The following is a 24558-nucleotide window of genomic DNA, read 5'->3' as shown; positions in this document are numbered from 1 at the left end:
CTCTCTGACATGTCATAGCAGGAAAAAGCAGGTCCACGCAGGCTCTGTGGCTCACTGCCTCGATGGTGCTGCACCTTCATTAATGTTATTAATTACACCTGTGTTTTACTTACTATGACAAGTCAAGTGTTTTGACTCTTCCCTCCAATCTGATCACATGTTTTTTCTGGACCTAGACCAGACATCAACCAGTAAATCTTTGGCTCCATCCACTGAGATTTTAACTCATTAACCAAGAGATGCTTTCATCTCAGTTGTTCTTATATTCACAAATAAAAATGCTCTGAGTTTATCATTAACAGCTATCCTTATTACAATAATAACAAAATAGACTTATGTAAGAGGAAGCACTCTTTGAGCTTTTACTTTATAAGTAGTAATATCACAGTGCTGAAATACTTTAACACAAGTAAAAATCCTGTATTCAAAACTTTGCTGAAGTAAAAGTATCAGCATGAAAATATCTTAAAGTACCAAAAGTAAAAGTACTACTTTTACATACTTACACAGTATGAAATGGCCCATTTTAGAGTAATATACATGACTGCATGACAACACAGCTGCAATGATTAATTAATTAGTTGTCAACTGTTTCCAGCTTCTTAAATATAAATATTTTCTCTACTCATCTATGACAGTTAAGTTTGGATTGTGGACATCATCTGGACATTTTAAGGACATCATCTCGGGCTTTGGGAAACCAGAATCAGAATTTATTAGTTTATTCTTATTTTGTATAAATAATCAGACTCTGTAAAGTATCTAGTAACTACAATCAAAATAAACAGAGTAACAAATACAATATTTGCCCCTGATATGAAGTAGAGTACAAGTGTTATATTCAAGTAAAGTACACGTTACTCAAAATCCTACTAAAATGCAGAATATGAGTTCATGTGCTCATAGTCACGCCACCACTGCTTGCATAAGTCGCTAAATCCGTTGTTTCAGCATGCACTCAGGACTTCCTGCATGCTGCTGAAGCAACAGATTTAATCTTTTGACTTGCAACAGACCAAAAACCTGCTGTTTCACTCACACACACCTGCATCGTAGAAGCTGTCCAGCACGGACGTTTCTCCGAAGTCCAGCCTGCCGAAGGTGACGGTGGTGAGCAGCGCGCTCTCCGAGTCGCATGCTCTCTGCAGGCACTGCAGCGCTCCGGACTCCGGGCTGCTGGCCATCACCGACTTCAGCCCGTCGTTCAGGACGTACACCACCCGCAGGGAGCGCTGCTTGGCCGGCGGGCTGGGGCTGGACACCTCGCCCCTCTCCCTGTCCCGGTCCACGACGCACACCCCGGCGGAGTGCTCTCCTCCCATGTCGGCGACCTGCGCGCTCTGGCCCGTGTCCATAACGAGAACCTGGGAAGCGTTTCTGCTTTATTTCCTTCCTTCTCCGGTTACTTTCCACCTCTCCCTCCCGCTACTTCCTTTATTCTGTCTTCTCTGTCTCGTCCTCCCCTCGCTCACTTGTTGCGCACCTGTCGTCGCTGGAGCGGTGCGCGTCTGAGTTTGTGCCCCCGCATCTCCGCCTCATTAACTCACATCATCTGCCGATTATCTCGCACCAAGAAGTCCGCTTCACCCAGACTGGATCCGACTAGATCCGTAAAGAGAGGAGGAAATGTGGGCAGAGGAGGAGAAACAAAAATGCGTCCAGACGGTGAGAGCTGCTCCTTCTGGCTCTTGAGTCGGATTGTAGGACACAATCAGGACCGTGCAGTCCACAGTCTGAAATGTTATCCGTCCATCTGCTTGTCTAAATATAAACAGTGTGTCCTGGTCCCCTCATACATCGCACCCAAGTTATTCTCAGTTATGTTGAGCTCGAATAAAATCAGTGCAGGCCTGACATGATTTTGACTTTCTCAGTCCTTGATTGATTCAGTGTCATGCTACTTCGCCCTTTACTGTTCACTATTAGCCCATGTTATTGTACACCTACTAGCATTTTTTGCATTTTATGCTGATGGAAAAATGTAAAAGGGGGAAGGTTCCATTAAGACAATGACAGACATCTAAACTGTATACTGCAATTATATGTAAATAAAGCTGTTGCAGACGTTCTGCAGAGGTTTCAGTGGAAGTTAAATCTGAATCACTTAATTTCACTTCTTCTTTTTGCTCACTCAGACCAGTGTCACACACACATGCTGCTCTCTAACATTTATCCATGCAGCAGCACCAGTTGCTTGAATAAACACTGTCAAGACCAACAGGATGGAACCTTCATGCAGGACGAGATAAAACAATTTCACCAACAGACAATTCAATTGTTGTTTTTTAAAAAAAAAACAAAATATGCACACGTACAGTACATAATAGCATCTTTATTACACTGAAATATAAAAGTATATATATTTATCACTATCCTGGAGAGAAAGGACCAAGTCAAGAAAACAACTTGTAGCCTCAGTTGTAGCAGTTTTCTCGTTGTCATATGAAAGAAAGAAAGAAAGAAAGAAAGAAAGAAAGAAAGAAAGAAAGAAAGAAAGAAAGAAAGAAAGAAAGATTTGGAGTCAAAAACAGGAAGGCCACAGTGACGGGTTGCCATAGATTCTGTGCACATATAAGGAAGGGAGGCAAACAGCCGTACATGCTACCACGCATACAGTACATGCACACGCACGTTTTTGTCTTCCTTTACCTGTGAGGTCCTTTTACTGACTACATTCCTCAAATTCTGTCCTTAACTTTGTCCTTCATCTGCTCTCAAAACAGCACCAGAAACATCAGACGCACGTAGGCCTGGGTTTTGATTTTTGTGGGCTGTGGTGCGACCAGCACAGCTATTTCTTGAGGTTACTGGAGCCATGGAGCAAAAGTGCAAAAGCAAAAAAGGTAAAATAATACTTTTTTTGTCCAGAGGTCAATACTCCTGATCTTTTCATTTGCAGATAAATTTGTCAAAGGAATTGTTTGACCTTGTCAGAAATATGCTTTTCTGCCGTCTTCCTGAGAAGATTGATACCACTCTCATGTCTGTATGGTAAGTGTAATACTGGAGCCCAAAGACGGCTAGCTTAGCTTAGCATTAACACTAGAAACAGGAGGAAACAGCTTGCTTGACTACCAGCAAATTGTGGTTTTACAGACTATTTCTTGGCCAGGGGTATTTACTTTTCAAAGTCTTGTTATCATTGCAAACCAAAAACTGAACTTTTTACAGCTTTTTGCAAAACAAATAGAATATAACATGTTAATTAGTGCACTTTAGAGGTGCTGGTTAGCAGGTTTTGTTACATTGAAAGAGCCAGACCAGTTGTTTCCCCTTGTTTTCAGTGTTACTGCTAAGCTGAGCTAATTGGCTACTGGGTGTTGCTTCATATTTAGTGTACAGACATGAGAGTGGTATTGACATTCTCCTGGAAGGAAAGCAAATAAGCATATTTGTCCAGCTATTCCTTTAAATAGCACCTTCAGTATTGCTTGTTGTGTTTAATTAAACTGATGGGGAGAGTCCTGATGTGCTTATAATTTTAACCTCATAAAAGGTGGAATATTTGACTACCAATTAAAATGTAATGACACTAAGAAGAAAAGGGTTAAGGATATGCAGATGTCCAAATACCAGTGCTGTTTTAAAAAAATGTTAAAACCTTTCCGTATATTGTAACTCCTCTTTTCTCCGTTTATAGGCTTAAGAAAGTCTAGCCGCCTTTGGCCAACCACGAGTCTTTACAGAGAGAGGGCATTCCTATTGGCTGATCTACAAATGCAGAGATGCATGCACGTCCCTTCAGATGGTGAAAGCATAGCGTAGCTCGTCCCGCATAGCCAAACCTAACTCCACTCTTCATTTTAGTGCTGTTCCAACAGTGGAGAAAGTGAAAGTGAAAGTCTGAACAAATGGCAGAAAATCCTGCAGAAAATCTTGCAGCAATCTTCTCCTTCTGCTGACGTTTCAACTTCAGGGTTTGGTGGGAGGGGCTTAGTGGAGTGACACAAGGCTACATGCTGTAGCTTTAATGGCTGATGCTTTAAAATCACCTGCCTGCAGTGTACCATAATGCTAATGATGTGCCTCAAAGTATAGGCTTTGATTCTATCCTTAATCTAGCCCGATGAAGAAGTCAGGACCGGCCAAAACAACCTCACTTTCAAAAAATGTCCCAATTTTGAAGGTCTAAAACACCGGTCCCCACATGGATGGAAAACGCACTTACACTCACACACACTGATAAGAGGCAAAGGCCGCAGAGTGGACACAGAACAGCACACAGGTCGCCTGAACCAACTGGGCTACGAAGGTCGAGATCCAAGTTCCCGTCACACTCAGAAACGTAAGTACCAGTGAGGTCGCATTATACCGACGCACCGCACGGCCAGTCAGTACCAGTGGCGCAGCAAGCTTCGACAAAATAGCAGTAAACTGAACAGAGAAGCCTCTTTAAAATGAGAACAAAGAAGTAAACACAGGATAAGGCGGTGTGTCGGGGGCGGGGGGGTGGCTGATTCCATGGTACTGTATTGATCGTGATGATCATTTGGCACAAACATTGTTTTGGCTGAAGTGTCTCGGCCAACAGTTCTCAAACGCTGGCCTCCGATGTGGTGATCAGAGTGTGGCGACAAAGATGATTTAGTCTTCATTTCAACAGGCTCTTCTTTATGTGCTCTACTTCCATCTGTCAAACAAAGACAGACAAACTTGTTTAGCGATGAAAGACGTTTAACTGCTGCCCTTAAAAACATTTCTGCATTGAATTAACGGAGGACGCATTGTGTTTTAAGAGTCTCATTGTAAATCAATCTGTTGTTTTTTTAAAATAATTCGTCCTCCCCTCCTTTTTGAGTCTCACCTGTAAACTAATACGAATCTTCTTCTCGTCATCCAGTGCGTTGGACAACTGCTTCATCTCCTGTCTGAAATACACACAAACACATCAGCATCATGGCTCTGACACACCTGCTCACCTATGACTGTACACACAGGTATATCATGTACGCATGACACACCTGTGCTGGCTCTTCAGCAGTTCTACGGAAGCCCTCAGGTCTCTCAGCTGGTTCCTGAGTTCCTCCAGTGTTGGGGGGGTCAGAGGTGAATGCCGGAGCTCGGGGGAGGGCGTCAGACCCGACGAGGAAGACGGGGAGGCGGGGCGATGCCCGGCGTTTGGCGGGGTCAGGACAGAGGGTTTTGCGGGCAGTGGTGCTTTACTGTCAGGTGCCTGAGGGACAACAGGACACACTGATCAGTTTTTAAGCACTTATGAATGATTATATTTTCCCTATTGATCTAAGATGTAACTCAGTAATTCTGCTTTAGTTTTATGAATCTGAAGAGCTTCCAATAAAGTTCAATAAAAATGTAAAAAATGGAAATGGAAACATCTGCAATTGTTTTGCTTGCTGAAAAATTAAGACTTGGTAACATAAATCAAGAAGAAACTGCATGCATTGTCTCAAGTGTTCATGAGGGACAAAAAAAGACGATTTGCAGTTTATGCACTGATCAGAAACATGAAACTCTATGGTGTGGTGCCCCCTGCTGGATGAAGGTAACAGTGCAAGCAGGTGCAGTGAGGGTGGTCATACAGAGGTGGTGGGAAGTCCTTTTCTCTGGGAAACGTCTACAGATCGGGAGGCAGTCACCGGCTCCTCCTTCCCTCTGTCCTTCTCTTTCCTGTCCTCCACTGCAGGGGAATCCAGATCAGTAATGGACAGAGAAGACTGCAAGACAGACAGAAACGTGTTGATCTCATTTCTGTTTTTGTAAATAGAATAATAGAAATTACTGAAAATGATTGATGACAGAGAATAACTTTGAAATGTCAGTTAAACTTTAACCACTAATTTGTTTTGTTTTGTGCTGTTTCACCACTGTGGACAACCACAACTGACAAAACAATTAATTAACCAACTTCACTGATAATGAGTTAATCATTTAAGTCATTTGTCAAGTACAAATATTTGCTGTGTTCAGCAACTCCAGAGTGAGGATTAGCTGCTTTAATATGATTATAAATTGAATATCTTTGTGTTTTGGATTAACAGTGTGACAGAGAACACAGTTTGAAGATGGACGCTGGAAAAACAGAAATTATTTTCTACCTAAAGTCTAAACAATTATTCAAGGTATCAAACAATATGCTAGACTAATCAATGAAGCAATTATTCATGAGTGATCTCTTTTGCAGCTGGAGGCAGCTCCTCTGTTTACTATGTGCATTGTATTGTGACCTAAGTATATTTACTCAAGTACTGTACTTGAGTACTGTTTGGAGGGACTTGCAATTTATTTGAGTATTTCCATTTTATGCTACTTTGTACTTGCAGAAACAAATCTTCTACCTTTTACTCCATTACATTTATTTGATAGTTTTAATTACTAGTTACTTTGAGGATTCACATTAAAAATACTAACAAAACAAAACAAAAAAAACACGACACTCACTGGTGTGATGATTTGCGAGCGAGGCCTGCGGTCTGTGACTCGAGGCCGTGACGCCGTTGGATGACTCAGCTTTTCTGTTGACAAGACGACGGCGTCCAGGTCCACATCTGCACAAACACACATCAGAAAAATATGACGATCACAGGGAAAGAGACGAAGACAGGGCGCTCTGACAGTCCCTGAGGCACCATGTCTTGATCTCATTGGTCGATGCTCCTGTCACTCAAACTCACCAGCGTCTTGTGACCTGTCAGGAGCAGAATCTGGTGTTGAAGCCCCACCCTCAGACTTGGGGCTTTCACACCTGAGCAGGTAAACCATACAACAACATTAGGCTGTATACGCTCAGGGATTATGGGATTTTTTTCGCAAGAGTGAGTGTGTGTGTGTGTGTGTGTGTGTGTGTGTGTTAGCGTGTACTGACGCAAGAGTGGGCGGTCTCTCAGGACGCCGCGGGGGTTGGGAGGAAGAGGAGGAGCTTGACTTTGGGGGGAGGGGTTTCTTGGGAAGGATAGATGGGAGGGAGGGCTTTGGGATGTCTCCAACCTTCACCTCTTCACCTACACACACAAAATCATACAAACACACGTGGATGTTCAAAAAGAAGACAAAAAAACAAACACACTGTGCAACATAAACACACATGTGGAGGTGAATGTGCTCACACACAGACATGCACAGTAACATGAGGGAAGGTAGGAGTACAGTGGTGGAGGTAAGGAGCTGCAGCAGTGAAGAGGAGTTGAATCCGACCCGAGAGGTCTAACGCAGGCCAAAGAAGGTTGTTAAAGAATAAAAACAGTAGAAGAAGAGTAAAAGGTCTGCAGTCCCCCGAGGCTGCAAGAACGGGAGGAAACAAAGCAAGAAGTAAAGAAGAAAACTGGAGGGTCACAAAGAGCAAAGAGGACGAGGACGACTGTGTGCCAAAGTGGAGGCAGCAGTATTTGTGAGTACTGTTTTTATGTAGTTTATGAGTTTACATTCAGAAATCTGAAGTGATATTTTCTTCTTGGGATTATTTTGTTAAAGCCATTTATATCCACTGCATATATGGACTACTGGACGTGCAGACAGGCTTATCAATAACTTCTCAGATGGTTTTAAAACAAGTGTCTGACGTCAATTGATAAATATTTCGCAAAAAAATGAAGAAAAATACAATGTTTATGGGAACCCTCTTCTTCTCCTCAGATTAATCATCTCAGAGGTTCCCAGATTTATCTATTTAAGTTGGTACTTCTTCTCCAGTGAAGGATCTGTGTACTCCTTCCACCACAGCGTACTAAAACCTGATTTACTGTGATCAAATATTGTGCGTGTAGCATTTCAGCTGTTTAAATATCTTTGTCAAGTTAGTTATATTTGTTTTGTATTAATCCGATATAGTGAAGACAACAGCAGAGGCGACTGAGAGTCTGTGAGAGGCACCAGTTGGTGTTTGTCAAGATCAAAACTACAGTGGCAGCAGCTTCCTGCTTTGAATTCAATCAAAGCTTTGTTCCTGCACATGTGATTCTTCTGCTGCTCTTTCAGCCTCGATGGAAACCCAAAGAAAGCTGAAAAACAGCACCCGCGTCCTGTTTCACACTGAGCCTGAATCTCTCTTTGTGCTGTAAACATAATGCTGGATTAGTAATATTAAGCAGAAAGCTGTAAGATGCTGCAGGCTGAGCAGGGCCGTAGTGGTCTCACTGTACCTCGATCCTGGTCTCTCTGTGGCAGGTGTTCAGGTCGCTCAGGAGGAACCTTCTTGACCTCCGACTTTTTCTCTACAGGTCAGAGTTTACAGGTTTCTGGTTTTTGCTTTCATCCGACTCCCTCTTTCTCTCTCAGAACATAAAAATACAAGAGAGGAGAAGAAAAGAAGTGCGAGGCCTTACTGTACCTGTGGTGTGTTTAGCTGAAGGTGCGCTGGGAGGAGGCGGTTTCTTTGGTCTCTGGAAACACACACAGACACAGAATCATCACAAAAACACTCCAGGAATGTCTCACGTCCTTCAGACTTCCAGCTTCTAACAGAGCGGTGAACAGAAACTTTCGTGTCCTTGCACCAAAGTCACCTCTTTCTCCACTTCTAGCAGCTTGACAAAGTTGTCTGGAAAGACACCCTGTCTTCCTCCGATCTCCCCCATCCACCAGCCTGCATCGGCACACTCCTGGACAAAAGACAGACGCGTGTTTGGTTTGAGCTGCAGTTTAAATGCTTGCCACGTGTATTCAGTGTGCGCCTGGATGCAAATTGTGCTTGCACAAGCAAATCAAACTAACGAAATGATGCAAACAAACGAAAATCAAACACACACGCACATAGACTGGCTTACCTTGGTGATAATGTTGACGATGTCCCCCTCTTTGATTGACAGCTCGTCTTCATTTTGTGCTTCATATGGAAAGAGGACTTTACATTGCTCCCGCCCTGCCAATCAAATTCAAGACAAAGTCAGACAGAAAGCTACAGGACAGGAGAGAGGACGTTTGGCCAAGAGTTGAAGGAACAACGTCCACAGCTTGAATTTGCCTGTGAGTGACGGACAAATGAATGTGAGAAGATCACTAAATTATTTCCTGATAGTACGGTTTCAATGACTGATGAAGCACATCAAGGAGTAAAAGAACATCTGGTGGGTTTGCATGTTTTGGCTCATTAACTGCAGCTCAACTACAGACATCACATCACATCATCCTTCTCACAACTTTCACATTTGCTTTTGTTTGTCATCTGGGCTTGATCTCTTCCTTCAACGCAGCCTGTTAATGCAATTCCTTTCACATCCAACTCCTAAATCTTTGATAGCGCAGCTTTCCACCAGCACCTGAACACATAAGCGAGGAAGCAGAAGCACTTTTCACAAGACTGTTTACAAGACTGTGACTTTAATAAAAAACGCTGGAATGAAAGGAAACCTTTTGCATGAAAGGAGCGATCTAAAACTGTGGAAGGCTTTGATAAACGGTAGGAAGTCATGTAGAATTTTTAGTTAAGTGATCTTAATACATACAGAGCTACTGCTGTAAGACTGCTTCACTGAAACATGTGCTGTTCATACAAAGTAAAGCTGTAACGTCTCACCTTTGGCTTTGCTGTCAGGTTCCGTCTTCATAGTTTCAGGGGCAACGCTCGCTGCTTTCCCCTCGATGGCCTGAGAGACGGAAGAGGATCTTTAGTTTCAGATGCATTCATGGAAAATCCCCCACTGCACTCATCTCTGCAGTAGATATCATTCTGCCACGAGCTCTGTTCTTGGTGTAACCGCTCTGATTTGTTTTGGGACTTTCTGCGTCTGTCGTGGTGAGTTTCACAAACCTCTCTGGAGGATAACGTGAGCTGGTTTGATTCAGCTGTCATGGGTGTGATAGTGGCAGCGCAGCGGCGTGTTTACTCACTACAGAAACTGACATCTGAGCATCTTCTATGGATTCCTCCTTGAATAATCATTGAATGCCATGAAATAGTTGAAATGGCTGTTTCATACTCCACTAATAGATAAGCCCAAAATTTTGAATTCCACTGTAGAAACAATTCAACATAACATCGTGGCTTACTGTATGTTTGACCAGTAAGTCCAACCCTGAATCCAAAAAAATTAACGTAAATAAACCAGAAGGTGATCATTTGCTAATCCTTTTTGAGGCAAAGGTAAACACGACATTATAAAACTTTGCATGTGGGCTAATTATTGTTCCACTTCCTGATTCTTTATTATTCATAATTTCTGGATCCTCATTGGCCTCCACAAAGTCGTTGCTAGTTAAATTCATAACAATGAAACTGGAAGTTAAGAGCTTAACATATAGTCATGTTAGCCACGTTAGCCACTCTGAGAGGCTCTTTGCCACACTAAAAAGAAAAAGGCAAATTAGCCAATGAGCTAAATGCTAATGTTAGCATGCTTACATGCTCACAATGACATTGACAAGAAGGTGAGTATAATGTTCACCATTTTAATTAACGTATTAGCATGCTAACATTTGGTAATTGGCACTGAACACAAAGTGCAGCAGCAGGTGTTTGTTCATGGACAAATGAACCGTTTGGCCTGAGTGTGACACTAGATGAACAGATCGGGGGGGGGTCACCAAAGTCAATAGATTCATCCTGTGGGTTTCATGCAAGTCTGAGCCAAACTTCATCACAGCTATTACAAGAGATTTCTTCAAAACTTTTCACTCTCAGCCGAAGTGGTGGACCATCATCCAGAGTAATGCTGCTGGCATGAATTATAATCACAAAATGAAACAAGTTCGAGCAAAACAGAATCATGTTAAAATGGACTAATTTCACAAACGGACGGGTGACAAACAAAAATCCAACACAGAAAGACAAAAATAAACAGCAATTATATTGAACTAATCACTTTTCTCCAGCGAACAGCAACGTCCCACAGCTCCAATCCAAGCAGATAATTAGAGAGGATGAGATCGGATTTAGCACGAAAAACACAGAGCTGACTTGATGATGAAGTGTGTATGAGTGTGTGTGCTGAGTATGAGTGTGAGTGCTGAGTATGAGTGTGAGTGCTGCGAAGGCTGTTAAAGGAGCCGTTGTTTTCCGGCGGGAGTGGATCCCTCGACGGTGTTTGTGGAACCAGGGTGTCTCTTCCACAGGAAAACACACACACACACATACACACACACATACATTCACAAGACCCGGTCTGTCCCGAACACACACACAGCTCTGTCCTGTTCAGCCCGAGAAAAAACCCCCGACACCACCTCCCCCGTCAGCCTCACTCCTCTCTCTACACACTTCCCCTTCTCTCCTTCCCTCTATAATGAGACCCATGTGGTGCCACAAGCATTGAGACATCATTACAACATCACAGCCAGGTTTTAATGTCCAAGTATCACAAGTTTCTGTGCCGTTTGTTGGCAATGAGGACAGATCAATAAGAGTTTCTCAGCAACAGCCTCACATGACACCGAAGCTAAATTTAGTGCACATGTTTCTGTTTCAGAGCTGCATCGTAAACCAAATCTCAGCCCACAGAGTAAAGTGTGACCAGAGGCAGGAAATTCAGACAAGACTAATTCCTGCTCGGTGTCAGTTCAGTTACTCCAACGTGGGTAAGACTTACACAAACATCCTGCAAACACAACAATGACACACTGTCGGTGGAGGAGGAATTACTCAGATCTTTCACTTCAGTTAAAGTAGCAGCAGCACAGTGTAAAAATACCCTTAAATTGTCAAAGGTTAAATTTACTTCTGTAAAAGTACAAGACTATTAGCATCAACGCAAAGTACAAAAAGGAAAAATTATGCAGAATGGCCCATTTCAGAATAATGCATATAATATCATCAAAGTCTAATTAATGATACATTAAGATACACATGTACTAAGCTTTGATATTGCAGCTGGTAAAAGTAGATAATAACATTAAATAGGAGACTACCATGTTTTTCCAAGGGGTCCCTGAATGCAACACACACATATCAGCTGATACAATGCATCATGGGAAGCTGAAACTGCTGCTAGAACCAGACGAAGTCAAATTGTTCCACATTGTCAGTTTGTCCGGAATAAATCACGGAGATGAAGGAAAACCTGACGTGGAACTCAGTGAGAGCACAAGTCTGTAATGTGGCCTGCAGGGTGGACAAGAACCTGAAGCTCCAGCAGCTTCTCAGCTCTCTGCGGTCAAAAGTGAAACCATGTGAAGTGAAATTAAAGCTGCAGAGACACTGCGCATCTTCCTACTCTGCAAGAACAAAAGCTGCTCTGACATCTGAATGTGCTGCCGAGTGTCAAAACTCCTTCGGGCACTTGGCGGGAGGTTTCAGGACATGAGAAGCAGACAAAAGGATCTGAACATATTTGCTCTTGAATGTGGACCCTACACCATGAAATAACTGCGCTGCAAAGCAACAACCTGCCACTGTTAGCAGCTCTGTTCAAAGCTGGAGGAGAGCAGTCATTGGGGGCCAAGACAACGCTGATATGATTGCTGGCCCCCCAAAGTGACCCCCCTCCACCCTACAAAGGTTCACCACCCCTGCTGTAGACTTTTGCTTTACATTGAAGACGCAGCTCATCTCAACGCTGAGTGACTTTGACTCACCTCAAAGAAAAAAAACTTCCCGTTCTTGATGTTGAATATCGGCACAAAAATAATCCAAACTATAACGGCAAAAAAACACACCTAAAATATAATTAAACTAGCATTGAATCACTGTGTGCATCTGTGCAGGAAGGCACGGCACGCTGCTGTAGCTGCACCCATGTTCAGTTATAAAGCTGACGTGGTTGCACATGACTCAGTCCCGGATGGAGACTCTCTGCTGTCACCTCCTCCAGAGCCTCATTAGAGAGCAAAGAGACTCGTCTCACCATAAAGCAACATAACAGCCTCCCACTCAGCAGGACAGGCTGACAAACATCCTTCAGACGCTCGCATATGTCTGCAGGAGCTACAGCAGGGACGATGGCCACTGAAGGGTTTTAAAAGCTGTTTTAAAACGCAGGTTTTTACTTTTTTTCATCCACTTGATTGATCAGATTTTTATTCTGTGTCTCTCGCTTTCATCAGGTCTTACTTTCTGCTTATTGTGCACCGTTTCCCGTGACATCAGGCGGCATTACGAGCCTCGTGGTTCAGCCTCAGAGCCGTTAGACTGCTCAGGAGGTGAAAGTTTCGGGTTTTGTGCCGTTGGAGAGGTTAGACTTTAGGTTTACTGATGCGTGAAGCAGAAAGTAGGTTTTCCATTTAAATTACAAAACAAATGTAGTATGTCTAAGAGGAAGAGTTTAAAATATGCTTTTCAGGGGGAAACACTTTAGTTAGAGATCATTAAAGGATCAGTTCACCACAACTACAAGAGCCACATTTTCTTCCTTCAAGTGGTTTCTGGCCATGCAGATACTTTTGGTTTTATTTGCAGAGCTTTTCAGAGATATGGATGTGAAATGTCTTACTTACAGAAACATATAAAACTTTTGGAGAAGTTTAATTCCACATCCATAAACTCAAGTATTTTCATGACAGAAAAATATCATAAAGTATTTAGCATTTACCTCAAAAATGTGATGTTGGCTGGGTGAGACAGGCTTTGAAATGGTGTTTTGACTGTCAACAGACACTCAGCTCTCCAGAATAGAGACTATTCTTTTGTAATTTAAGTAAGAAAACTCAAAAAAAAAAAAAAAAAACAGTTGTCCTGCATGTCTTATCTGTAATTTTAACTCCGCTGACAACACAAAAACTTCTAAGTAACTAAACAGCACTGAGGCTAAAGCTCAACACTTGTAAGGCTGTTTAATTTCACATGAAACAGAGCACATTAAGGAGAAAGGAAAGCTGAGGACAAGAGAAGAAGAAAGACGAAGGCTTAACCCCAGACAATTCAAACGGGTGAAGAAAACAAAGGTGTTCATGAGAAGAGAGGGAGAGAAGTCGACCCTACCGTCCTCTGCTCTGGTTCCAGTGAGACGCAGACAGACAGACAGAGCTGCAGCGGCGGCAGACACAGTGTGTGAATGTGGAGACGTCAGTGAAAAGCTGTATGACCTCCCCTCGTCTCTCCCTCTCTCTCTGCCCTGTGGAGCTCTCGCTTCTGCTTTTCTTGTCAAATCCCTGCGGGGTGAGTGTGTGTGTGTGTGTGTGTGGACGTGCATTTCTCACACTGTGGGGACATAAATCAGTTTATACATTGAGACTTCCTCGTGGGGACGAACCACACGTCCCCGTAAGGTGAATAGTTAAATTCTATGGTTAAGGTTAGGGTTCGGCAAGTAGTGCTTATGGTTGGAGTAAGTCTCCAAGAAATGGATGTCAGTCTGTGTGAGGTCCCCAAAAGTGATGGAAACACTGCGTGTGTGGCCATGTTTTACTCACGTTGTGGGGACATATATCCGCTTACACAGTCACATTGTGAGGACTCGCCATACTTGTGGGGACAAAATGTAGGTCCCAATTATATAATTCATTAACTTTTAGAGTGAAGACTGGGGTTAAGGTTAGGGTTAAATTAAGGTTAGGATTAGGATTAGGCAAGTAGTTCTTATGGTTATTGTTAGGTGAAGTCTCCAGGAAATGAAAGAAAGTCTATGTAATATCCCCACAAGTGATGAAAACCTAGTGTGTGTGTGTGTGTGTGTGTGTGTGTGTGTGTGTGTGTGTGTGTGTGTGTGTGTGTGTGTGTGTGTGTGTGTGTGTGTGAACATTAAAACCACTTCCTGTGCTACAAAACTGAAACAGAGGAAGGGGAGGAGCCAAGGCTGGAGACTTCCTTCCCACATTAGTCACAATACAATGATCACAGTATCAAACAATGTATGAAGTGAGTGTGTCCACAGTGTGTGTGCATGTGTGTGTCTCACCTTGTCCCCCTCTGAGTCCACATCCATCGAGCGTGGTCTGAGCTTGATGGGCTGGTCCTTGAAGATGTCACCGAAGCCAAACCCTCGGACCTGCAGGAAGAGGAAACAACACACGATGAGCTCTGAAGTTTAATGCAGTATTTGAAGAAACACTTCTCATGGTTTGAGTTTCAGGCACTGACCCGCCGATAGCTTAAAGGGGTGGCTCTGAAAGTTTGTAGCTTGCTTCGTGGGTGGCAGCAACTGTAGTCAACGGGAACAGTTTCAGTGGATTTAAATGGGACCAGAGTCGCCGCTGCTGCAGCATAGCCCACTCCTCCACTGTCTATCTGTAGGCTCAGTACATTCCGGATGCTCATGTTGTTCCCAAAACATGGCTGATTAACTGCTTCCATTTGTCTCTAATCCTGTTAGCAGTTAACATTTGCGACTTTGAACAAACGTAGTTCTGTGCAACAAACATACACCGCTAGCTGCACCGTACACAAACACATACTGTGAGTTTAGCCCTGTTGTTAGCCTGATAATCCTGCTGCGTTTCCATTTAGTTTTGCTTCACCCGGACAATCGGTGGTTGTGCATCCAGCTACGTGAACTGGCTGTTGGAAATGTAGAAATGCCAGAAAGTCAAAGAAAACCTCAAAATATTGTCCACTGAAGGTGAAAAGTTGATGTATTGATAAAAGCAAAAGGTGCAAGTGGAGCGGAAACAGACTTGGTGAATAAATCGTCCCCTCTGCTGGAGCTTCCACTGAAGAGATGAGAGCATCAAATCTTTGCAAAACATGTTTTTCACTGAGGATTTTTTGAGGATTTTCCTCCTACAATGGTTTAATGGCACCTGAAATATGCTGATTTTTATGTCAGTAACTTGTACAGCTGCATCAGTTCCATCCACCATTTTTCTATTAGTGCTTGTCATGATTGTTAGCTAGGTAGCTAACTACTGTAGCTATGTAGGAAGCTAACAGCTTTGCCCCGCCTTCTGAGCTCTGATTGGTCGACTGTTTCTCCAAATGTCAACTGAAACAGCTGTCAGTGAACGCAACACCAGCCCTGAATCGCTGAACAAATGTTAGATGTGGGCAGCAGCACAAAGGTTTGGAACCAGACTGTCATACTGTGGCATCTACAGCTCAACCCACTCCATACCAACACACTGCTGCTTACTCTGGACTGTTTAACGCTTCACGCAAGGCATAACACAGCTTTTACTTGTTGTTATGGTTAGCTGTTAATGTAACAAAATACAAAGGTTTAGGTTACAAATGATAAAAATGCAGAAACTGTCATACTTTGGCATAAAAAAAATGATAAAATACTGAGTATACAGACAGAGAAACCTGCATTATGCTGCACAGCTGTGGGAGTGGGCTGAGTTTCTATGGATGTTTCACTGTTTCTGTTTTCAATGTAAAATTAAAACACTGTCATAGGTGCTATGAATCAAAGCCGACTCCATCTGCTGCCCTCGACCGTTCAAGCCTGCAAGAGGTAAATGTGTTTCATTGGCGCATTCCTTCAAGATAAAATCATCCAGTTGTAAAGGTGCTTGCAGCATGAAAATGAATTGTAATTATGGCTGAAAGCACAGCGACCTTGGTGAGGATGACTGGCGGCCTTCCTCACACCAACAAGTGCTTTTGTTTTTCGGTTTCGTCCTGGAAAAAGAACGTCAGCTTCCTGTTTTGTGCTATAAAGGAACTCTGCTGGATTTCCAACTGAATCTGATCCTTTGTGAGGCTCCTGCCAGAGCCCAAAGTGACACGTTCACCGTGCTTGTTTTGTCCGACCGACAGTCCAAACTTCAAATTTATTAAGTATAAATCAAATAATTAAAACCAAGCATCGGCCTTGAATCAGAAAGTGGCATGAAAAGGAAACACTGTGTCTTTTTCAATGTGAAGCACCGGTGAATGTTTTTCTTGTATAAAAGATTCTGTCGCAAAAAAGTTTATTATCTTCACCATCAGTGTGAAGAACGTGTTGTTTTTGTGTCGCAGATGAACGCAGAGGAGGAACGTCTCAAAGGGCTCAAGGTTCAAGTGCTACACACACAATGCAGCATCACATCATTGATTACCTTCTTGGGCTGGATTTCTCCTGATCCCGTTTCCGATCGACTGTCCCCTCCATCGCTTTCACTGCCTGGGCTGTCCTTACCTTCACACACACACACACACACACACACACACAAAACAGACAGTGCATATTAGTTTGCTGCAGCACCCCATTAAAACACACATACATACATTAAAAGCAGAGTCAGTATCTCGTGTTTTTTATATTTGCAGGTGTTTTCCCGTCATCTGATTGGCTGAGACTCACTGGTGCGGCTGCTGCGCAGGTCCTCCTGTGAGGTGGGCGTGTCTACGGAGGGCGTGTCCGACTCGGTCAGGATCTCTTTGGTGAAATTGGAAGGAAACATTCCAGTCTTCCCATTTAGAAATCCCTCCCACCAGCCCTCCTCTACCTGAACACACACACACACACACAGGACAGACACACAAAACACACAGCGACACACAGAGAAAGCAGACGAAGATTTACACAGATGCCTACATGGGCACACAAACATGTATGAACTCATACACACACACACACACACACACACACACACTAAGACACCTGCGCTGACTCTGCAGATGAACAGGAAGTCAGCTGGACAGACTTCCTGTGAGTCAAAGACTTTAAACTGTTTTTTAATTATTTAGCAATAATATTCTGATCTGCTGCTAATGAATGAACCAATCAGAGCTCTCAGGTGGTCTGCTCTCAGGTCTTTATCTGAGTTGAGGGTCTGTTCTTATTAAAGAATTATGACCAATATATAAAGTTGTCAGTGCTCTCTGGTGGACACTGTGTCACAGTGGCTGCTCTGGTTTTTTCAACTATATATCTTATTATAAAACATGTGATAAATATGCTCAAAGGACATCTTTTTGTGCGTTTTGGAGGCAGATTTCTGCCAACAGGCCTTCTACTTCATAATGAGAAGCTTCACGATGAGTCCAGTAAGATGTGGTCGGTCTTACCTCTGCTATGATCTCAATGATGTCTCCTATTTTCAACTCTAGCTCATCTTCATGCTGAGGCACGTAGCTGAATGCCGCTTTACACCTCCGCTTACGGATTTGTTCTCCTGTAGTGCAAGCACACGTACGCACGCACACACACACACACACACACACACACACACACACACACACACACACAGGTGAAGAGCACATATGAACATATTTTAGGCATACATGCGACATGACTAGCACTGAGGGAGCAAATGTTTGCTGACATATTAAAAGCCCTCACGGCTGACAACACTGACCTTTGACCTTTCAACTAGAGGACAGTCTCACTAACCAGCAAAGACACCAAATGCTTCACATTGCCCTTGCAGTTGTTTGTCTTACACTCATTAGCCTCCTCATTAGTCATGCCACACCAGCTGGAGCATTAAGACATAAGCCTGCAGTTCCTCTTTCATCCACAAGGTGTCACTCTTCTTCATGTTAAATAAGCTGTTGCATGGAAGGGTGTGTATGTACATGCACATGCAGTAGTGGAGGGTTAGGGTTAGATCCTCTATTTAAGTAAAAGTACAAATAATACAGTGTGAAAATACTCTTACAAATTAAGTCCTGCAGTGAGTACAATCAGAAAAATGTACTTTACTTTTTTAAGTATTAAAAGTATCAATGCAGACAGAATACTAAATATGAGATCATTAGATTATTATGACTCAGCATTAATGTAATTTGCTGTTGTGGCTGGTTGAGGTGGAGCTCATTTTGAACTATTTTGCACAGGACTGCAACTAATTAATATTTTCATTCTGGATTAATCTGCTGATTACTTTCTCATTAATTGATTGATTGTTTGCGTTGTAAAAATTCTGAAAATAGTGAGGAAGGTCCTCATAATTACCCAGAGCCCAAAGTTATGACCAAGCAACAGTCCAAACCTCAAAACTATTAAAAAGAAATGAAAATAATTCAATTACTTTAAAAGAAAAGCAGGACACGGCCTCATTTAAGAAGATGAAATTAATTTTTTTGGCATGAAAAATGAAATAAAAGATTAGTAAAATAGTTGCCAATTAATTTGCTGTCAATCGATAAAATCAATCAATCATTTCAGGTGTACTTGCTTACATTTTTATGCGTCTTGTGTCCTAAAATCTTAATCAGCAAAGTAATTTAAGCTGTCACACAAATGTAGTGGAGTAAAAAGTCCAATACTTCCCTCCGCACTGCAGTATAGTTGAAGTATAAAGTAGCAAGAGAAGATAATTATCAAGTAAAGTACAAGTACCTCATATTTGTACTTAAGTAGTTCCAAGTTACGGCCCGACACAGTGCACGTGTGTGTGTGCATGTTAGAACGGACAGGAATGCTTGACCCAAATCCTTCCTCACACTAATAGGATCTGTGTTTGAGACTGAAGAGTTAAACCTGCCTAATGGCCACCAGGTATGAGTGTGTGTGTGTGTGTGTGTGTGTGCGTGTGTGTGTGCGTGTGTGTGTGTGTGTGTGTGTGTGTGTGTGTGTGTGTGTGTGTGTGTGTGTGCGTGTGTGTGTGTGCGTGTGTGTGTGTGCGTGTGTGTGTGTGCGTGTGTGTGTGTGCGTGCATGTGTGTGTGTTCGAGAGAGACTCGAGGACCTTTCCTGCCGGGTCGTACGCCGGGGTCGGACACAGGGCTGGCCCTCCCGTTGGAAAGGTCAGATCTGAGCATGCTTGCCTGACCTCCATCCCTCTTTGCCTCTTTCTTTATCTCCTGCAAAGAGAGAGCAACAGGAGGTGATGAGTGGAGGAGGAGGAGGAGGAGGAGGAGGAGGAGGAGGAGGAGGTGAGGAAGGACGGTGGGAGAGATGGAAAAAAAAGGTGGGTTCAGGTGAGAAAATGCAGGTTACAGAAACAGAAATAAGTCAAGAATGAGACATGAGGGGTTATAGAATGATGTAAGAGGTGAACATGAACCGTACACGATGACAAAAAGATAAATAGGACAATGACAATTTAATGTACTAACTCGAGACCTTAATTAAATAAAAAATGTCAGTACAGACTGAATAACTCAATACAACATGACTGTGCCTACAGTGATGATCATGATCATGATCAAATCATCATTTAGACAAATGGACATGCAAGTATCATGACCAGCCAGGCTGCACTCCCTCCTTATGAAGGAAGGGGCGATGCTTATCTGTAAAATGCTTTAATACTGGATCACTGATACAACATTGAAACAAAAGCTACTCTCCCATCAGACCATAATGCACCTAAAACATGCTGTAGTGGTAAAATTTAAAATAAAATCCTTCACGTCGTGATTAAAATGTGTCTTACTGTAAATAATAAAGCACTGTTGCCTATAATCCTGAAGGCTATGAGGCTGTTTGTGCCATAAACTTACTGATGTATTCAATTAATGCAAATAAGGTTTGTCAAACATTATCTCTGTATGTCAGCTCTGCTCCGCTCTGCAGCGGAGCAGCGGCATTCGGCAACAGCGACCCAGGTGACCCTCACTGTTCACCTGCAGACGACCAGCCAGAGCTCGCGAAGCCCGGACAAACACAAACACACAAACAGAAGACTCGGCCCCTCCTCTGCCGCTGCGACCTTTCCCTTTGCCCGCTCTCCGTCCGCATGACTTTCACTTGCATAAAGAATCACAAGACGCCATGCGAAACTGATCAAGGAAAGCCGGAGAGGCGGGCGGACAAACACGCAGAGCGACAGAAGAATCAACAAGCAGGCGGACGGGGAGACGACGAGCAGGGAGACGTTCGCATTCACGCACAGAGGCCCAGAAAGACGAGACATGACGGTTCACATCTCCCCTCCACATTCATCATGACACTGTTTCATAAGCCCTGGCCTGTGGCGAGCGCAGCTCAGTGAAGCATACGGGCCCGGGTATACTGACTCACAGAGTCCAACCCCTCACACACACTCTGGCTGTGTTTGGTCTGGTGTGGCGTGAAAGCCTTAATGAGCCTCTGAGATCCAAAAATACTAACAAGAGAAGATGTTTCCTAGACAACAGCTGAAGCGCATCTTAGGCTAAGAGCCATTTTAGGAGCTGCAAAGGTTGAGGACTGGACATACGGAAGAAGCAAGGCTGATTTTTGTGTTTTTTAAAAAACTATAACAACTGGCCAATTAACTCCTGACAACAGGAAGATACCAATTAAAACTTAAGAGCAGAAATTGCCCTGTAAACCACAACATGTGAGCTCACACAGAGAAAACTCTCTTTCTCCTCGCTGTTCCTACATCCATCTTTAAAGGAATAAGTGGAGATCCTTTTACTCTGGAGCGAGCCAGGCTAGCTGTTTCCCTTTGCTTCCAGTCTGCAGGCTAAGCTAAGCCAAACGTCTCCTGGCTGTGGCTTCATGTTCAGCCTACAGACATGACTTGCCCATTTTCGCACAGCGGACACAGAGCAACATTATTTGGAGTCATGTTTCTGCCCACCACGATGAATATAAATCCAATATTAATTCCCCGAAAGGGCTCTTTATCTGCTAAATGCTCCACTATTCACCAGCTAAAAACGGTTGCTCACTTTGTCTGCAGTGTTATTTGAATTTGGTTCACTGTTAGCTATTTGAAACGTGTAATCAATTACTTGTTAAGCATGCTCACTAAAAGTAATTACATTACTTATTTCTCAAGGCAACTTTGGAGTTACCAGACAGCGCTAGCTAGCTGCTAAGAGGACATGAAGACACCAACACACCTTTGGAGTTAGAAGGTGCATTTTGTTCGGTATAAAAGCTCTCCACACAGCCAAGCTAACGTCTTAGTGAGACGGCAAACCCACGGCCCACAGAGCATCTAAGCAATGGAGAGTTACATGGTAAAGCTGAAAACATTTGTCAATTAGTCGACAGAATAAGCAAATTAATAATTCATCCATCCATTTTCTATACCGCCTATCCCTTTCGGGGTTGAGAGGCGGGGTACACCCTGGACCGGTCGCCAGTCGATCGCAGGGCAACACACAAGACAAACAACCATTCACACTCACACCTAGGGGCAATTTTACAGTCACCAATTAACCTAATGAGCATGTTTTTGGTTTGTGGGAGAAAGCCGGAGTACCCGGAGAGAACCCACGCATGCACGGGAAGAACATGCAAACTTGACACAGAAAGGGATCAAACCAGCAACCTTCCTGCTGTGAGGCACACGCATTACCTGCTGCGACACCGTGCCGCCCAATTGATAATTCATTGATAGTTAACTAACTTTACAATTAAAAATGCCAATGATGAAATAAAGTTGTGTCCACTCAGTTGCCCCCCCCCCCCCCCCCCCCCCCCACACACACACACACACATTTGCAGCTTGTTAAGTAGGCTAATGCAGCGTTAATGTAGAGGCAGGAAAAAAAGCACAGACATCGATTGTGCAGTCAGAGTGCAGATGGAGTGGCTAAGTCTATATCCTGCATGCCTTTGTGTAGTGCAAAAACAGATATAGATGCATTCACTCATTCAGAAACTCACATGCATAGACACGGCCCACGCACTGACTGCTGAAAAAAAAAATTGCTTTTAACTTGGAGACTCCACATTGCACAAGCCAGCCTACACAAAAACCCACAGCGGCCATTTGTTAGCCTACAGCCTCCCCGTTTTATGAGCGGCGATGTTCACCAGCCATTTGGCTTTATGCTTCATGAAAAGCAACGGAACAGCAATCCTACAGTTCATCTGTTGTCTATTAAGGCTGATTGTTTGAAATAATTAATATATTTGAGTTTGGAAGTGGATGCGAATGATTGTGTGGTTTCGCTAAGTAAATCAAGGAGAGAGCTAACTGTTCTTGGAGGCCTTTGTTACTACTTGGACTGCTTTCATGCTCTGCTGCAATTCCTCCTGTGGGGATATGGAGGTAACTCAGAGTTAAAGGAAACCCAGCTGAAAAGAGGAGAGGAAGACGACATGATTCATCATATCTGAACAGGAAACACCTGCATAATGTACACTGCAGTGGTGGTTGTGTTTGTCTGACGAGTACGTAGTTTACAAGGCACTGCTTTAATGCTAAACATTGCTTTTTGTGCATCCCCTATCACCGGATTTCTGACCTTTCCTCCCGGTCACAGATAATGTTAAACAATGCCAGGGAGCAGCTAACAGCAAGGCCACGTTAGCTTTGTTAGCACTACAAAAGACTGTAAGTCAGAGGCAGAAAAAAAATAAATAAAAATGGGGAAAGAGAAAGAGTTCTGCTTGTGAAATGCTCCGGAACGATGACACAAAATATCATTTCCCCCCTTTTCAGAAACTCATCCTTATTGCACAACTCTACTCACCGGTCAAACTGACTAAGAACAACAGACTGTGAGTTATATATATATATATATATACACACACAATAAGTGTAACCAAACATATTTAGGTTTAAGTTTGTTATCTTGGACTCCGGGAAACTACAAAAGGTACTTTTTTAGCATTTTACATCATTTTAGCTGAGACCAAGTTAAAATGTATCCAATGTCACTTACGCTTACTGTCAAATGAAACTAAAGCATGCTTTTCTTGCTAAATTCTACAACTTCTCAGACATCTGCGGCGACTTTACTTCTTCAAAGTCCAAATCCAGCTGCTCCGCCATGAAAAGCAATGATTAGCACTTGATGTCAAATTGGAACATGTGATTCTGATTTGCAACACCTGCTCGTCTAATCCGCACAGGTCAGGTGATAACAGCTCTTCCCACAGACGTGCACACCAGCTGTTTCAGACGTGCTATGGGCGAATCCATTAAGTGAAAAAATGTTCAGCTGGTTAATCAAAAGTGACAATAATCTTTTCGGGTGTTGTTAGGCGCCCTGTCCCTGCAGCTGATTGTGTTTATAAATGCTCGACAGATTTTAAAAGACATGCTTTACGTCTGCATTTCCCCACTGAGCAGTTGGGTTTTTAGATAAAAATCAGTTTAGCTAATTGGTTGCACAGCTAATAGCTGCTCCAGGCTTTGACAAATACATATATTTGCACAGTGGCTAAAGCATCTTCAGTGTGATAGCAGCGTTAGCTTTCAGTCTCATGACATCTTTGACAGTGATTGCTTTGCTAAATTAACACAGGAATAACACTGACAAAGTCCAGAATTAGCATGTTGTTAACCTGAGCTGACCTCTTCTCAAATTACACCTCTGAGTGGTTTAAACATTAGAAACAAACACACATTGATTGAAAAAAAAGTTAATTCAATGACCTTCATTTTAATAAGCAGTTGATCTGTGCAGGTCGGCAGCCATGATGGCACCAAAGGGGGCTGCTCGCATACCATCACTTCCTGCCCCCCTTTCAACCTATCTGTCCACATCCCCCACTTCCTACACACACACACACACACACACACACACAAACACACACACTCACACAGCATTGCGAAGCTTAATGTCACTGATTCCCATAACTGCAGTCTTGTGACAGACCCGTCTGGTATTACTGCATTACTCACAGCCTCCCTCCGTCTCATTCACACACACGCGCACACACACACACACACACACACACACACACACACACACACACACACACACACACACACACACACACACACACAAACAGCGTCAGTGAGCCTTCACAGGCCCATTGTCCGGCTCCCTGACAGTGAATGAGAGCTGTGACGTTCAGTCAGCACAAATGAAGCCTGGCTGCACGGTCAACCACCTGACAACGGACGGACTTCTTCAGCGCTGTCAAAATGTGAACGCCACCTTTGACTTGCGGTACTTTTCTACTTCCCCCTCACGGTCCAGTGAGCAGAATACTTCCCTCCTCTCATCACCACAAACACCCTGTTTTTT

At 43.3% G+C, this 24558-nt stretch overlaps 2 protein-coding genes across 5 annotated transcripts in view; both read right to left on the bottom strand.

Moving 5' to 3' along the window:
- map3k15 (mitogen-activated protein kinase kinase kinase 15) overlaps positions 1-1420 on the bottom strand; it is a 19210-nt gene extending 17790 nt beyond the window's left edge. The window contains exon 1 of the mRNA XM_070986072.1: positions 1046-1420. Within this exon, the coding sequence (XP_070842173.1) occupies positions 1046-1355 (310 nt within the window). The 5' untranslated portion in view covers positions 1356-1420. The remainder of the gene's footprint in view (positions 1-1045) is intronic.
- Positions 1421-2313: 893 nt separating this feature from the next.
- sh3kbp1 (SH3-domain kinase binding protein 1) overlaps positions 2314-24558 on the bottom strand; it is a 30548-nt gene continuing 8303 nt past the window's right edge. Inside the window, exons 3-19 of one of the 4 annotated variants that reach the window (XM_070986040.1) lie at positions 19380-19494; positions 17756-17862; positions 17049-17193; positions 16804-16883; positions 14721-14810; positions 9470-9539; positions 8721-8815; positions 8460-8555; positions 8285-8336; positions 8097-8168; positions 6824-6959; positions 6633-6703; positions 6400-6506; positions 5541-5675; positions 4962-5173; positions 4805-4868; positions 2314-4630 (exon numbers count right to left, since the gene is read on the bottom strand). In XM_070986040.1, coding sequence (XP_070842141.1) covers positions 4592-4630; positions 4805-4868; positions 4962-5173; positions 5541-5675; positions 6400-6506; positions 6633-6703; positions 6824-6959; positions 8097-8168; positions 8285-8336; positions 8460-8555; positions 8721-8815; positions 9470-9539; positions 14721-14810; positions 16804-16883; positions 17049-17193; positions 17756-17862; positions 19380-19494 — 1686 coding nt within the window. In that variant the 3' untranslated portion in view covers positions 2314-4591. The remainder of the gene's footprint in view (positions 4631-4804; positions 4869-4961; positions 5174-5540; positions 5676-6399; positions 6507-6632; positions 6704-6823; positions 6960-8096; positions 8169-8284; positions 8337-8459; positions 8556-8720; positions 8816-9469; positions 9540-14720; positions 14811-16803; positions 16884-17048; positions 17194-17755; positions 17863-19379; positions 19495-24558) is intronic. The other 3 variants (XM_070986041.1, XM_070986042.1, XM_070986043.1) reach the window with 3 other exon arrangements.

The sequence above is a fragment of the Chaetodon trifascialis genome, chromosome 18 (genome assembly GCF_039877785.1).
Source record: "Chaetodon trifascialis isolate fChaTrf1 chromosome 18, fChaTrf1.hap1, whole genome shotgun sequence".
NCBI lineage: Eukaryota > Metazoa > Chordata > Actinopteri > Chaetodontiformes > Chaetodontidae > Chaetodon > Chaetodon trifascialis.
This window is presented reverse-complemented; position numbering and strand designations above follow the sequence as displayed.